General features: G+C 41.0%; 1 protein-coding gene across 4 annotated transcripts in view; it reads left to right on the top strand.

Annotated features, from left to right (window-relative positions):
- LOC139468113 (uncharacterized) overlaps window positions 1-17,489 on the top strand; it is a 30,766-nt gene extending 13,277 nt beyond the window's left edge. For 2 of the 4 annotated variants that reach the window (XM_071249850.1, XM_071249852.1), the window contains 6 exons: window positions 241-375; window positions 663-803; window positions 1,795-1,929; window positions 6,376-6,567; window positions 10,683-10,926; window positions 16,274-17,489. In XM_071249850.1, the coding sequence (XP_071105951.1) occupies window positions 241-375; window positions 663-803; window positions 1,795-1,929; window positions 6,376-6,567; window positions 10,683-10,926; window positions 16,274-16,381 (955 nt within the window). In that variant the 3' untranslated portion in view covers window positions 16,382-17,489. The remainder of the gene's footprint in view (window positions 1-240; window positions 376-662; window positions 804-1,794; window positions 1,930-6,375; window positions 6,568-10,682; window positions 10,927-16,273) is intronic. The other 2 variants (XM_071249851.1, XM_071249849.1) reach the window with 1 other exon arrangement.
- Window positions 17,490-17,947: the final 458 nt, after the last annotated feature.

Genomic DNA, 17,947 nt, shown 5'->3' with positions numbered 1-17,947 from the left:
TGCCATGTAAAGTGTAAGGACTAGCCTGAAGCAGGGCAAGCTGAGTTAGGCCTACTGGGGATGCCATGTAAAGTGTGGGGACCAGCCTGAAACAGGGCAAGCTGGATTAGGCCTACTGGGGATGCCATGTAAAGTGTGGGGACCAGCCTGAAGCAGGGCAGGCTGTGTTAGGCCTACTGGGGATGCCATGTACAGTGTGGGGACCGACCAGCCTGAATTCACTGTGCATACTCTCTGCAGGTTCCTGAATGACCTGCTGGACGCTGATGTCCTGGTCCACATCCTGGATGCTTCAGGGAAGACTGACGAGAAGGGGCGTGAGACGGAGGAGTATGACCCCAGCAGAGACGTGTTGTGGATACAGCAAGAGCTGCAGTAAGAGCCAGTCACTTTCTGCAAAAACAGTATACTAGTCTGCTACCAACCATTATCATGATTAGGAACCTAAAGAAGCTAAAAGATTACAATTAACAGGTGCTCATGTTTCTCAGATGCAACCTTATGTTTTTGATGAATTGTTTTCACATTGCTTACTCAGAATTCCTTATTATTATTCTTACTACTGTTTTGTCTGTGAGTGGCTGTGTTAAGCAATAATGAGTCACTTATGGTACTCAATTACTGCCATTGTTCATCTAGATAACGAAACACTTCTGTTGTAGTCAGTGGATCTATCAGAACATCATGGACAAGTGGGATGCAATTAAACGCCGGCCTCAGAAGCTGGTGGACATGTTTACGGGCTACCATGCCACCAAGGCCACAATACACGATGTACTCGATAGGGCAGGGATAGGAGACAAGTAAGTTTTTCAATGATATAAGGTAAAGTTCATGATGTGTAGTCATCAATATTAAGACCACCTTCCCTAGACATGGGAGTTAACTGACTATAAAAGTCCAGTGTCCACCCTTACTGAACTGAGCTAGAAGTTTGGAGTTTTATTTTGGCTGGACTAACAAGTATATGCATAGTCCAATCAAAATTGTGTAACATAATCGACATCCGGTTTATAAGCAAAGTGGCAACTGGCATGTTTCGGTCAATTGCTGGATTTGGAAAGCATGTATACTGTCAGCTGGGTGTAAACAGATATTTCCAAAGCTTTTCAAGTTTTGAATCATGGTGCTCAAGTCATTTCATGCACTTTGCAAATGTAAGACCCGTTTTATTACAATACAGACTGACAGCCAGGGGCATGTTATGAAATGTGCTGAACCACAGCCAGACTGTCAATAAAAGGTTTGAACTTTCCAATGAAACTGGAATTTGTTTTTCAAAGACTTTGTTAAGAATGTTAACTGAGTATAAAAGTCCAGTTTCCGCCGAACTAAGCTGGTATTATGGAGTTACATTTTGGCTTGACTAACGAGTCTATGTATAGTCCAATCAAAATCGCGCACTGAAATCAAAATCCGGTCAGTAAACTGTCGTGCAGATTTCGGTCGACAGATATTTTCCAAGTCTTTTCACGTTTTTAATCAAGGTGCTTATGTGATTTGATGCACTTCGCGAGGTAAGACTCGTTTTATCACAATATAGATCTTGATTATCAATCAGATCGTCTTAACTGGCCGCCGCCATTTTATGTGAAACACATGCATGTGAGACAAAGTGACACATTCTGTAAGTTATGTGTTTTGATAACCCTCTCCTACATTTGTCCTTGATGATGACCAGGCCATGTTCTGTTCGTGTTGGCCCCCTATTTGCAGCCTGTCTGTGTGAAAAGACTGCTGGTTTTAGGAGGGGATCCTCCTGGTTGTGTTATGTACTGAGATGTTGTGTTGCAGAGAGCTGTCCAGATTGTCGTCCTGGAATGGTGATGTACTGCACAACATTGTGACGGAGTTCCTCAGTGTTCGCTTCCCCATGCTGGTTGTCCTCAACAAGTGTGATTCTGACACTGCCAAGGATAACATAGAGAGGTGTGTAAGTGAGAGATGGCTTTTTAGAGAAAACCAACAGAATAAGTCCAGATAACTTCTCCGAGGAACTTCCAGGTTACTCATGCGTGATGCAATACAAACATAACCAACATTGCTTATATCATGACTTATGAATGTCTTACTGAAGAAAAGTAATTTGTGTTTGAGTAGGTCTAAATCAAAATAAGAATTAATCGAGTATCTAGATATGTTTTTATCTTTCGCAATAGGGGTAGTTGGTGTCCAGATCCACCAACCCTTAACAAATATGAAATGCGACAAAAACATAGACTGAAGATCGCTTCTATATAATTCTGCTGAAATGCAGTCTTTGATGTTAACTACAAAAATAATATGTATACAACATATTGAAGTGGAAGACTAACAACATGGGCTCAACAAACTGCACATAACACATTCAAGTACATATTCAGGGGAACAAACAAGTCATCTGTAATAGTCGTTTTATGAGTATTTCCTCACACATACCAATCTGTAAACCAAGAAATAAAAAATGCCTGATCTTTGGGATATTGTTAAGGGGCAGTCTTATTTTGGAGAGGAAAAGTAATATACTAGATACTAGTAAATGAATCAGGATATGTTATGTTTACAGCAGTCAGTGTTCAAACTCCATCCATTTGTTGTCCTTATTAGGCGTTCAGTGTCACCGGGTCATAATATTGCTTGTGTCGCAGTCTAGTGATTGACTGCTCCCCCTCTTTAATTGCCTGGTTTCTGCTGATTGTCGATGTACAGTGTCTTTGCATTCTAAGTTAGAGAATTAGTTACCCTCATATTGTGTTCTCTTGTGATTTAATTACGCACTCTCACCATGTTTTGACTTGATGTTTGTTATCTCTTATATCTTAACTACCTAGCTTATTCATGTGTTGAAAATGTTTTTGTGACTATGATTTTCAAACATTAGGGGAATTTATATGTACACTCAGATATTTCTCATGTATTTATGATAATTTTTGCCGCCTCAATAATTGTACATAGCTTGTTGTAAATCTTTTAATGATACTGTTGGATAGCTTATGTTAAGCGCTTTATTTTGATACTTACCTCTTTCGTATGGATAAAGTAGTTAGTTTGCTATTCGTGTTTGTCCCATGTTTACAAACACACTTTGGCTAAGTGCCCAAGTCCGTTGTATTCCCCGGCTGTCCAGGAGAGATTGGTCCTCTACAAGGCCCATGCGCAAGTATATATAAACTTTGTCAAGATTGTGCTTTGTTAGATTGTTAACGATTGGTATGCTACTGGGTGGTCGCTCAAAACTCAGATTTCATTAGTAAGTGATTACAGGGAACTTTTGATCTAGCACTGACTTACTCTCGTTGTATTGAGCTAAAGTTAGTAGCTTATGTTTCTTCTAGTAAATTGTGGATAATCAAATTCCCTGTGATTGTCTAGCTTTTTAGGGAATTTCCTTGCTCAGTCAAAGTGGCTGAGTCTTCAGTCTATTAGACTAGTTTGATATTCAGATGCTCTCGTCTATTCTATTGTCCAAGTGACTTATTTTAGGGATAGGCCCTCAGTGTTTATTTCCCGCTATTTAACCCAGCCGAGGTTATTCACTCATTAGAGTGTTGAGTTAAATAACTCAGGTGTTAATTGGTTGCAGTCGATTAATTTGGCTGTATATGCATCTTGTCTGCATCTTGTCTGTATCTTGTCTGCATCTTGTCTGCATCTTGTCTGCATCTTGTCTGTATCTTGTCTGTATCTTGTCTGTATCTTGTCTGTATCTTGTCTGTATCTTGTCTGTATCTTGTCTGTATCTTGTCTGTATCTTGTCTGTATCTTGTCTGCATCTTGTCTGTATCTTGTCTGTATCTTGTCTGCATCTTGTCTGTATCTTGTCAGTGTTGTTTCAGCAACTCTCATGTTATTACTGCTTGTACATTTGCTGTGATGTATTTAATTAGTGATCTGTGTCAGTGCAGATTGGGCTTATTTGACCCTTTTATTGTCCTCTATTGGTACCAGTAGTTGTTAGTAATAAATCTGTGGACCTATCACCAGGGGCCCAGAAAATTTAAAATCCCAATTGGACATTTGCATTTAGGCCACGCCCCCTTCAAATAGCGCATTTTTGTACGACTTTTCACACACATTACAAGTTGTTACGTACAGTGTTCCTTCGTTATTGCGCGCTTCGGTTATAGCACGTGGTAAAGCATGGCTCCCAAAATGTACTAACATTTTTAATAAACTCAAGTTTTCCAATGACACAATGTTTTCCCCCATCTCAGAAAACATTATCAGCTGAACCCTGCGACCACATAACACTGGAAATACCAGTCAACAAATCCGAACTGAAGTACGCAATTTAATCCTATCATTATAATATCTGGTAATAAAAAAAAATTGTTCATTGTTTATCTGGACTAGAGTTTGCAATATATTTGATTAATTTTATTCAATATTTCATTCAATAATTATTATTATTTTTACAATAATTTTTCGCAAAATTGTGTGCGAAGTGATAGGTAGATCGCAAAACTCACCGTTATTTACAAATTACCGCTATTGGCACCTTGAAACGAACTTAAGTTGCAAGAGAATTGATACACATATATCATCAATGCCGTACCATGACTCGCTAAAAGTCATATTTGAGGCAGTTTGACTATTAAATGTCAACATAATGTTTTCGCAATCGAAATACATGTAGTGCGGGAAGTCCCTACGGTGACTGGTCAAAATCGTTTCATACGTCAAAAAATATCCTGCATACCATCTGTACCAAAGTACTACACTTATGGTTCTTATAATTCCAAGTATATATGGTGGAAGCTGCAACTAAAATAACAAGATATTTGAATATATTAGTCCTGATAAAATAATAATTTCAGGTACAATTTCTTCCAACCATTGCATCAAAATTCTTTGAAGTTGTATCATTGGGTACATTTTACTGAATCACCGGTAGATTGGGAGGAAACGTGCACAGCTGATTGCTATTTCCGGCAGGAAATACATTTTAATATAAAAGTGGTAAATCATCATGTCTAAGGATGTTTTATATCAAATTTCATACTTTTATTGACCAAGTTTGTTATACCTGTTTATTCACCTGAATTCGCTGAAGGGATACGATAAAACTCATCAATATTTGGACCCCGAAGGTAGCGTTATTTAGCGTTGTCCGGACAGAAATATTTAAATGTCCAGTAAGCAAAAATTTAAACTGGACATTTGAGATTCCCTATAGGACATGTCCAGCGCATATGACCGTTTCCGGACCCCTGCCTATCACGCTTTCAATATTATTTTATTCTTGTTTAATGACACCCCTGATCATTGGAACACAGCTCCGTGACATTCACAATGATAAGAGACTATTCATGTAGTTGTATAATTATGCATGTGATCAGTTGTTGGAAATAATGGTTGTTTTTGTTGCATGTTGTAGTTGTAACCACCTTTTTAATAATCTATCCTAAAGAAAGCTTATATTGTAATAGGGGCCCTCCAAAGCCTGTAAAAGGTGTCCAGTGACAGTAGAACTATGAAAATAGTTGACAAAAGGTCTGATGTTTTACTGCGGTGCTTTGCGTTGTGTTCTCTTCTCCATGTGCAGTATTCTTATGTCTTTATGTTCAAGGAGGCTCCTGACCACGTTACCAATTCTGATTATAGATAAAGCACAAAGAGTGAAGTTGGATTTAAAGTTTATTTAACAAAAAAACAAACAACAGGGGCAAAATCCTTCTCCACTTTACTATAACCTGCGTAATTTTCTCCCTTCCCTACCTACGTAACCCAAATCAACCTTCTTTCTTAATTTTCTTTTGACCACCCCTCTAACTTAACTCCCGAAAGTGAAACATCTCCAAAAACAAACCTATTCAATCGCTACTCTATTTTTCCCCCACCCATACCTCCTAATCTAACATCCCAATGAAAGCAGTAGGGTATAATAAATAATAAATGGTCCTGATTCAGGGTGCCAGATACTGGTCAGTGACGACTGACGATTCCCTACCCAGGGTAGGCTTATAAAGCCAACACACAGACAATGTGACCAGGATAACGAACACAACCAATGAACATGCTCCTTACATCTCAGCTCTCCCAATCATGGCTTCCGCCTAACCGAGCATGCAAGAAGTGTGGCATCGTCACGTCTTCCCAGCCACTACGCCCGCGTGGGCATAAGCTGCTACACAAGGACTACAAAGATAGGTCCTACGTCAGCCGTTCAACTCCCCATTAACTAACCGACCCACTAAGTTCCTAAATATATCCATTTACCCACAATAATCCCCTGCCGACCACAATATATCAAACCTACACCATTCAAGAGCTTCCTATGACAGACAGATCGAGATGTGAGTGCCCTCTCTGGGTCCTCACTGATGTTGAATACAGAGTTTTAGTGACAGTTGTAATGTGGTATATTTGTGTGTAATTTGTGATGTCTGTTTTCAGGCTGCAGTACGCTCATCCCGGGCTGCCATGTATTCCTGTGAGTGCTCGCAGTGAGTGTCGGCTCCAGCACCTACACAGGGCAGGGGTCATCGACTACGCTTGCGGCAGTAACTCCTTCGCGGTCTGTGGCTTGGACGTCACAGAGGGGCACAGACTCACACTGCAGCATGTCCAGGAGAATGTGTTAGATGTGTGAGTATGTACTACTTGTCAACCCTACCAACACACTCAGTCAACCCTACCAACACACTCCGTCAACCCTACCAACACACCCTGTCAACCCTACCAACACACCCAGTCAACCCTACCAACATACCCTGTCAACCCTACCAACACACCCAGCCAACCTTACCAACACACCCTGTCAATCCAACCAAGACACTAAGTCAACCCTACCAACACACCCAATCAACCTTACCAACACACCCTGTCAACCCAACCAACACACCCAGGGGCGGTCGGGTAGCCTAGTGGTTAAAGCGTTCGCTCGTCACGCCGAAGACCGGGGTTCGATTCCCGACATGGGTACAATGTGTGAAGCCCATTTCTGGTGTCCCCGCCGTGATATTGCTGGAATATTGCTAAAAACGGCGTAAAACCATACTCACTCACTCACTCACCAACACACCCTACCAACACACTCAGTCAACCTTACCAACACACCCAATCAACCCTACCAACACACCCTGTCAACCCAACCAACACACCCAGTCAACCCTACCAACACACCCAGTCAGCACACTCAGTCAACCCTACCAACACACTCAGTCAACCCTACCAACACACCCAGTCAACCCTACCAACACACCCAGTCAACCCTACCAACACACCCAGCCAACCCTACCAACACACCCAGTCAGCACACTCAGTCAACCCTACCAACACACTCAGTCAACCCTACCAACACACCCAGTCAACCCTACCAACACACCCAGTCAACCCTACCAACACACCCAGCCAACCCTACCAACACACCCTGTCAACCCTACCAACACACCCAGCCAACCCTACCAACACACCCTGTCAACCCTACCAACACACCCAGTCAACCCTACCAACACACCCAGCCAACCCTACCAACACACCCAGTCAACCCTACCAACACACCCAGCCAACCCTACCAACACACCCTGTCAACCCTACCAACACACCCAGTCAACCCAACCAACACACCCTGTCAGCACACTCAGTCAACCCTACCAACACACCCAGTCAACCCTACCAACACACTCAGTCAACCCTACCAACACACCCAGCCAACCCTACCAACACACCCAGTCAACCCAACCAACACACCCTGTCAACACACTCTGTCAACCCTACCAACACACTCCATCAACCCTACCAACACACCCAGTCAACCCTACCAACACACCCAGCCAACCCTACCAACACACCCTGTCAAGCCAACCAACACACCCAGTCAACCCTACCAACACACCCTGTCAACCCAACCAACACACCCAGTCAACCCTACCAACACACCCAGTCAGCACACTCAGTCAACCCTACCAACACACCCAGTCAGCACACTCAGTCAACCCTACCAACACACTCAGTCAACCCTACCAACACACCCAGCCAACCCTACTAACACACCCAGTCAACCCTACCAACACACCCAGTCAGCACACTCAGTCAACCCTACCAACACACCCAGTCAACCCTACCAACACACTCAGTCAACCCTACCAACACACCCAGCCAACCCTACTAACACACCCAGTCAACCCTACCAACACACCCAGTCAGCACACCCAGTCAACCCTACCAACACACCCAGCCAACCCTACCAACACACCCTGTCAACCCAACCAAGACACTAAGTCAACCCTACCAACACACCCAGTCAACCCTACCAACACACCCTGTCAACCCAACCAACACACCCAGTCAACCCTACCAACACACCCAGCCAACCCTACCAACACACCCTGTCAATCCAACCAAGACACTAAGTCAACCCTACCAACACACCCAGTCAACCCTACCAACACACTCAGTCAACCCTACCAACACACCCAGCCAACCCTACCAACACACCCAGTCAACCCTACCAACACACCCAGTCAACCCAACCAACACACCCTGTCAGCACACTCAGTCAACCCTACCAACACACTCCATCAACCCTACCAACACACCCAGTCAACCCTACCAACACACCCTGTCAACCCAACCAACACACCCAGTCATCCCTACCAACAGACCCAGTCAACCCTACCAACACACCCTGTCAACCCTACCAACACACCCTGTCAACCCTACCAACACACCCAGTCAACCCTACCAACACACCCAGTCAACACACCCAATCAACCTTACCAACACACCCAGTCAACCCTACCAACCCACCCAGTCAACCCTACCAACACACCCAGTCAACCCTACCAACACACTCAGTCAACACTCAGTCAACCCTATCAACAGACCCAGTCAACCCTACCAACACACCAACACACCCTGTCAATCCAACCAACACACCCAGTCAACACACCCAATCAACCTTACCAACACACCCAGTCAACCCTGCCAACACACCCAGTCAACCCTACCAACACACTCAGTCAACACACTCAGTCAACCCTACCAACAGACCCAGTCAACCCTACCAACACACCAACACACCCTGTCAATCCAACCAACACACCCAGTCAACACACCCAATCAACCTTACCAACACACCCAGTCAACCCTGCCAACACACCCAGTCAACCCTACCAACACACTCAGTCAACACACTCAGTCAACCCTACCAACAGACCCAGTCAACCCTACCAACACACCAACACACCCTGTCAATCCAACCAACACACTCAGTCAATCCTACCAACACACCCTGTCAATCCAACCAACACACCCAGCCAACCCTACCAACACACCCAGTCAACCCTACCAACACACCAACACACCCTGTCAATCCAACCAACACTCTCAGTCAACCCTACCAACACACCCTGTCAATCCAACCAACACACTCAGTCAACCTATCAGTCAGCCTGTTGTTTTGGTGACAGAACAGTTAGTTGTGTCATGAACAATGGATGAACATATAGTATGGTTGTAGATTATTTGTTCTGACCTATTCCATCAGGAGTATTTTATTGAATAGATATCACAATAATCAACATTGATTTTGTTGTTGCTCACAGCTATGGTTCCACCAATGCCGTGATATTACTGGAATATTGCTAAAAACGGCGTAAAACCATACTCACTCACTCACTCACCAACACACCCTACCAACACACTCAGTCAACCTTACCAACACACCCAATCAACCCTACCAACACACCCTGTCAACCCAACCAACACACCCAGTCAACCCTACCAACACACCCAGTCAGCACACTCAGTCAACCCTACCAACACACTCAGTCAACCCTACCAACACACCCAGTCAACCCTACCAACACACCCAGTCAACCCTACCAACACACCCAGCCAACCCTACCAACACACCCTGTCAACCCTACCAACACACCCAGCCAACCCTACCAACACACCCTGTCAACCCTACCAACACACCCAGTCAACCCTACCAACACACCCTGTCAACCCTACCAACACACTCAGTCAACCCTACCAACACACTCAGTCAACCCTACCAACACACCCAGTCAACCCTACCAACACACTCAGTCAACCCTACCAACACACCCTGTCAACCCTACCAACACACTCAGTCAACCCTACCAACACACTCAGTCAACCCTACCAACACACCCTGTCAACCCTACCAACACACTCAGTCAACCCTACCAACACACAGTCAACCCTACCAACACACCCAGCCAACCCTACCAACACACCCAGTCAACCCTACCAACACACCCAGCCAACCTTACCAACACACCCAGTCAACCCTACCAACACACTCAGTCAACCCTACCAACACACCCAGTCAACCCTACCAACACACTCAGTCAACCCTACCAACACACCCAGCCAACCCTACCAACACACCCAGCCAACCCTACCAACACACCCAGTCAACCCTACCAACACACCCAGTCAACCCAACCAACACACCCTGTCAGCACACTCAGTCAACCCTACCAACACACTCCATCAACCCTACCAACACACCCAGTCAACCCTACCAACACACCCTGTCAACCCAACCAACACACTCAGTCAACCTATCAGTCAGCCTGTTGTTTTGGTGACAGAACAGTTAGTTGTGTCATGAACAATGGATGAACATATAGTATGGTTGTAGATTATTTGTTCTGACCTATTCCATCAGGAGTATTTTATTGAATAGATATCACAATAATCAACATTGATTTTGTTGTTGCTCACAGCTATGGTTCCACCAATGTCCACCAAGCCTTGTGTAAGGCTGTCAGTCTCAAGCAACCAACATACGCCTTCCCAGTGCAGTGTCTGGACACGCTACGCTCAATAGGCAAAGGTCCCAGTGTTGGGGAAGGTGTGATACTGAGAGACTGCATCTCCCTGAAGCCAGGCACAACAGTTGACCAACTGCACGTTATCATGTTGCATTATCCAGTCAACCTTCTCACTGGGGACTTTGTCCGAGCAGAGGTATGTTTATTACCATCAGTGTTTTGGATGATCACTATGCCCTACACATATGCCAGGGGCATTATATTTACGCCTCCATTCTGTTCTTTCCAACTTATTTTTTTGAAACAATAGTCCTCATAGTTCCACCAAGTAGACCAGAAAAAAGTCAAACTTCTTTTCATCAGCATTATCAATTATGGCCGATGCTGATCCCTAATACCGATACTTTCTTATAATCTTAAATCAGTGGTATCTTCAAGTTTTAACTGGATCACTATAATATTCTTTATAAAACTAAAAGCAAAGAATACCTTTCTTTTTATTTTAAACCCCATTTTTGTGGTACAGATACTACAAAAATGGTATAGTTTCTGAGAATATTATGCTTTAACATTGTGTACAATTGAAGAATATCTTGATAAAATATGTATTTCTTTGGTAATGGGTGATCTTTTTCTATTTATGTCCCCTTCACTAACCTGCTAGGCGTACTGACACAGTCGGTCCAACAACGCTCCAACTTTCAGTCGTCTAGACGTGGCCATTTTTTTGGTCCCGTGTAATCACCAGAACCCAATTAGCGCCAGCAACCCAAAAAACTGGGATTCTGACCAGCGGAGGGGCCAACTGGAAACCCCCTTGAATCCTCGCATTTGATTGGATGATGCTTACTACAGCCTTTCATCGTTCAAATTCATCTGCTTGTGTAAATGTGTATATACAATTATGTAGGTTGGTATACAGAAAATATGTGTACCACTACCTTCTTGTCACCAATTTTTCATGGAATAACTCACCACCTGGGTATTTGTCGTCATTCACTTGATGCTCAGTTAATGACTTTATTACAGGTATAATTAGTAAGGTTGGAACGATACACCGATATTCCGATGCCATTGATACTTGCACCACAATACAATACACGATACACATGGGCCTATATATCAATATGGAACGCAAAAGTACAGTGTTACCTCGCTACTGCACCATTCAATATAGCACCAACTCGGTTGTAGCGGGCAGTAACGCCTGGCTCCCAAAACTAACTTACACTTTTAATATAAAAAAATAAAAAATCATTATCAGCTGATCACAGAGAGCAGGTAACACTGGAAATAGCAGTCAACAAATCCGAACTGAAGTACGCAGTTCAATCCCATTATTATACCGTCTGGTCATAAAAACGTGTTCATTCTATATCTGGACTATTTGTAATATATTTTGTTAATTTTATTCAAATATTCAATAGCAGTCACCTGTTCCAAAGTGCTACGCTTGTGGTTCTTGTTATTTTAAATATATATCCTAAAAGCTGCAACTAAAGTAACAAGATATTGGAATATATTATTCCTGATAAAACAATAATTTCAGATACAATTTCTACCGACCATTGCATCAAAATTCTTTGAAGTTGTATCATTGGATGCTTTTTAACTGAATCACCGGTAGATTCGGAGAAAACGTGTGTACAGCTGATTGCTATTTCCGACTTAGTTTATGAGAATATACACATGGTAATCTTTATTTCTGCATATAAAACAATGCTTAGCAGAACAGGAAATACAATTTATATGGTAAATCATCATGTTTAGTGACACTGATAGGTGTCGCTTCACGCTGCGAGAATAGCACCGGACACAAGTCAAACCAGACGAAATTCCATAATAAGCAAATTTTGAATCTGAGAAGAAAATATTCATCCACATCTCAAGACGTTCAAACTTGGAGTGTTGTTTCCATTTAAACTAACCGGCATGTGGCATTGGCTACAGGAACGGTACATGCTGCTGTCACACCTACAGATGGTAAAGCAGTGCAGCCTTCACCATTATCAATAAGCTAGTGTAAGGGCAGTAAATCTGGCAGCCTAGTCAATGATATATCTGTATTGTCAGGTCCTGTAAAAGATGTTCCCTGATTCAGTGATACATCATGAATGACCATGAGTGCTTATATGGTCTTATCCTTTATGTCTGAATTCCACACTTTTAAACCCAAAATATATTTTAATTGTCTACATAAATAAAAATGAAATATGTCTCAGTTGTATACATTTGTTTGTTGTTTAATGCCGCACTCAGCAGTATTCCAGCTAAATGATGGCAGTCTGTAAATAATCGAGTCTGGACCAGACAATCCATTGATTGGTATCGTGAGCATCAATCCACGCAATTGGGATTGATGACATACATCAACCAAGTAAGCGAGTCTGACCACCGATCCCGTTAGCTGCCTCTTACGACAAGCATAGTCACCTTTTACGGCAAGTATGGGTTGCTGAAGACATATTTTAAACAAGATCTTCATGGGTGCAATTGAATGCATATCCATAGGTGTGTCGCATTATCAGATTCCTCCATGTGCATGTATTTCAGGAGATTCACTTTTTATCCCCTCGGTTTGAAAAACAGGGAAATATAGCGATCACCCTGTCCATTGCATGAGATAGCCTAGGCCTGGTTGACGCCAGAACCTTCATCCTTTTGACCATAGAACAAAGGATAAAGCAGCTACAGTCTCATAGAGAACTCCTTCTTCTGCCCATCATATCTATGGTTTCTTTCTTTTATCCGTTGAACTGTCAAAAATTGGTGGTTAAGGTCTCAAATAGACTGTTTTTTATCCATCTGTAACTCAGAAACGAGTGGTCTGATTTTGTCCAATTTGTATGTGTATGTAGACTATGATTGTTGAGAGCACTAGGAAATTCTCAAAACTAAGACGAAGCAGTTAAAACAGAATTCAATGAAAACAACATATTCTAATATATTGCTCCTCAACCGCTCATTCTTACAACTGTCAAACTTCACAATTGTTTAGTATTATCGGTTGCTATTTTGGATTCAAGAGATCAGTAGGCATTTTACATTATTCAGGGTACATTTCCATACATGCTACACCAAACATTTCCTGTTTCTGCAGTCTGTTCCAGGCTTGTATAGAGGTTTCCCAGCTCAAATACACAGTTTTTTTCATCAACTGTCACTCAAGAGCCAGTGGTCTGATTTTGTCCAATTGTCCACAATGTATGTAGACTGAATATCCAGTGCATACAAAAAATCCACACATCTAAGTTTAAAGGCTGAAGGCTATTGATAAAAAAAACTATTTCATTTAAAGCAACATAGTGACCTTGAACGGGTCATCAAATGCCAATCTTTTCTTGTTCTATGACTTAAGTCATAGGTGACTGGTTCAGCATATGTTTTGATTAATTGCTTCCAAAGACATCACTGGAATATAGTGAAAGATATAATAGTGAAAATTAGTGAAAATGCCTTTTTATTTTTGTGTCTCTGGTCCTCCGACTGCAGAGGCAGTGAACCTTGTGTTGATATATATATTTTTACGCTTCTCTTGACACAAAAATATAATACATATGGATGAATGTGACATACTGCTAATCAAGTACCATTACCACCAACAACTTTGTTGTTAACTGAGTTAAAACATTTGACTTTAAAGTTTATGATTCTCATGCAGTAAGAAAGTGGTTTCCAAACCAGGTATCACATAATACAAATCCTTAAAGTACTAATAGTAGGTTTGTTCTAAACTGAGCTAGAGCTATGGTACTTTCTGGTTCTAGGGTCTTTCAAAGTAAACATGTTTTGTTCCGAAACCAGAAGTGCTTATTTTTTTTAAAAACCTCTTCATGGCATTTGTTTATTCTGGTTCACTGGCAGAAGGCATCTGTTGACTTGCCCTAAGAAGACTAGACTTACTAATACCTTAAGGCTATCTAACTGAGCTAAAATGAAGAACAACAGTTCATTACTTTTGTTTTCTGATCAACCAAAGATGAGACCATGCAACTGGACATCCATGTATGTCATTGTATGATACTGCAGAAAGGACTGGCCTTCATTGTTATGCTTTTTCTCCTCTACTTCAATAAATATCTACATTGCACAATGTCAAAATATGAAATAAAAATTGTTTTTGTCTTTGTATTTTTGTGCATATATATTGCATTACGCATGCATGATTTTTGAGGAATCATTATCAGTATGATCTGTTTTTCTTTTTAATATAGCATTTAGATGTATCTAAATGGACAGAATGCCTTGACCTTGTTTTCTGACATTGAAAAGGCTTTGAAAAAAAGTTATTCATGGCATTTTACCCCTTACCTTCTACCGTGTCAATTTGTGTTTTAGTTGCTGACTGAGCAAATGTTGTTATTCTAAAATAACAAATACTACAAAACATGGGCTAGTTTTAGATATTCAGTGGTAAATGACAGTCTTGATGAAAAGATCCCCAATCCCGTGTCATGAACAAATCCAAGTCACTTTATCACTTCATTTAGTTTTAGTTCTTCAGGCCATGTGATTCCTGAAAAGATAATTTAAAAAGCTTTTCAAAATTGTGTGAAATAATGCAAATGATTGAAGCATCTTCTCCAATTTGATAGCTCTCTCAGTCAAGATCTGACAAACTCTGTAAAGGTCACATCAGATAAACCCTGACTGAACTTTGCCCAATCAAAATGAAGGACACTTGGGTTTGTGAGCCAATCAGATGTCAGCTGTTTTAAATTATACAGCTTCAGTTCTTTGCCACCTTGGTACCAGATTCAGAAATCTTTGTATAAAAAAAAACTCATACAAAATGTAAATGTTCCCTTGCTAGTAAGCCCTTTTGGGTTTCAGGTGCAACAGAGTGTAAATTATTTACAACATATATAGCACAACAAGTATTATTCTACATTAGGAACTGCCCATTTACATTTGTTTTTGCAATACGGAAATCAGATATGCTGCTCACAATCAAGCCTCCACTATGATTGACTGATTAGAAAAGTCATCTGATGTGATCGAATTGGAGTAAAAGATTTGATTTTAATCAGGTAGACTCTGTATCTTGTGAGGAATCTCTTTTTAAACTAGTTGAAAGAATTGGTCTGTTTCATAAATTCTACATATGTATCTGAATAACAGCTTGTTTTTAAATATGGTGCGATGCTTTTATCAACAGAGATTATTGAAGGCTGTGCCCAGGAGGTTAAAGTACGGTAAAATTATTATCCACCTGTGTGACGTGCAATTCATATCTAACGCGATGTAACTATCATCAGCCAGTGTTTTAAGTCAACTCATTGCTGGTATTGTGACCAACTACCAGTAGCGAAGGTGATGACATAAATCCTGCTGGGGTATCGTGCTGGAAGCTGAGACACAGTAAGTCCCCATGATCCACAGCAAGGTGGCCTAGCATTGGTTGCTGGTGGTTTATAGCCTGTGTTTTAAACAGTTGTAAATAGCAGTGTTATGCTAAAACATGTTTGAGAAATTTGCTTTTAAATAAAACTTTGATGTCTAATTATGACATGCTTGTAGATATTAAAACTTGTTCTCCCCAGACAATAAACAGTGAAGGAAAGAAGAGGCCAGTGAAGAAGGATGAGAAGATCGGCGACAGCAACCATATTATTAAGATAATGACCACAAGAAGAAGTGCACTTTCCTGATATTTGTTCTATCTGATATATCTCTGTATATATTAAATCTAATCTTCTTAACTCTAACATATAATTATGTCATCAATTTGTATCAGTTTCATATATGCTGCAGATGTGTGATATAACTAATACTGTTCAAAGCGGCATCAAACCAAACTCACTCACTCACTCACCTACTCATTCATGTATGCTGCACAAAGTTAAGTGATTCACGATTTTCTAAAGATGAAACATGACCAGTTTTCCATAAAGGTTTCTATTATACATGTATTTTGATAGGGAATTGGGGAAAGGAAAATATGGCAAATACATACATGTATGTGCTGGTGGGAATAGGAATCAAGATGCCGTCTGGACTGATGTGTGAATACTACAAGCGTTAAAAACTTGGTTTTGCTAAATTTGCAGTTGATACACATGTTTGACGATGTGACACAGAGGCATCCTACCCTGAGTGGTCAATCTTGGTGGCCACTATCGTTCAGTCTTTCATGTAACCTGTCTACATCTTCTGCGACTTCAGACAGTTGTGATATTGTGATGTCTTGAAGATTGACTACAAACATTTTCAGACATTGATTTCTGTCTGCCCATAGTTGTCACCTGTACATTAAGGACTTTTTTCCATCTCACAGTATGAAACAATGACACAGCAAAGTTTCCTACTGATGGGCCTGATACATTTGTGTCTTCGCACTTTTCTGTGTCTTAGCCCTGCCTTTTGGCATGCTCCAGCAGAAACTTGGTGTGAATTAGTATTCCTTTCTAAAAATTATTTCTATTCCAATGTAGAAATGATTTTGTTTTAAATTCCAAAATCATAACATTTAAGGTGTTAAACTATTTATTGACTATATTTAGATAAGTTTAGAGATGGTAGGAGCTTCTTAAATGGCCACATCATGTGAATAAGAAAATTCATGAGTGTTACAGGACTGAGAAGCATGAAGGTAGCAAATAATGCATATTAAATTAACATTTTTTACATGTGTTCCTATGTGAGAGAGTCTGTGATATTAAGTGTCTAATGAAGTTGTTGACACGGTTTTTGTGAACAGGACAAAGAAACTGTCCGATGCAATAAAATTATTACATAAATGCTGTTTCTTGAGACTACATTGATTTCTCACATCACATTATATTCCACATTCCTACCATTCATAAATCTAAAATGATAATGTCATCAACCAGTAAAAAAGGTAATAAAGGTAAAAACTACTTTTTTGTTAAAAGCAATGTGTCTTATGTTCCAAAATGTAAAATAATAATGTTAAAAAAACATTATTATTTTACATTTTTTTAATATAAGACACATTGCTTTATGTGGATTCTAGATATGTAGAATGGGCCCAGGGCGTTCAATACTTAATGAATAAAGACTGATATAAGGGTAACACTATTTTTCAGGGCATTATCATTTGCTGAAGCCCGAGGTCTTCCATTAACTTCCCGACGAAGGAGGGCAATTTTGAAAGATCGAAGGCTTCTGAAAATGATGATGCCTTGAAAAAGAGCGTTACTGTTATTATAGCTAAAATGGATGGAATTTGTTATCAAATAAAAAGAAACAACAAT

Source organism: Haliotis cracherodii, unplaced genomic scaffold, assembly GCF_022045235.1.
Source record: "Haliotis cracherodii isolate W230 unplaced genomic scaffold, xgHalCrac1.p SCAF_2, whole genome shotgun sequence".
Classification (NCBI taxonomy): domain Eukaryota; kingdom Metazoa; phylum Mollusca; class Gastropoda; order Lepetellida; family Haliotidae; genus Haliotis; species Haliotis cracherodii.
This window is presented reverse-complemented; position numbering and strand designations above follow the sequence as displayed.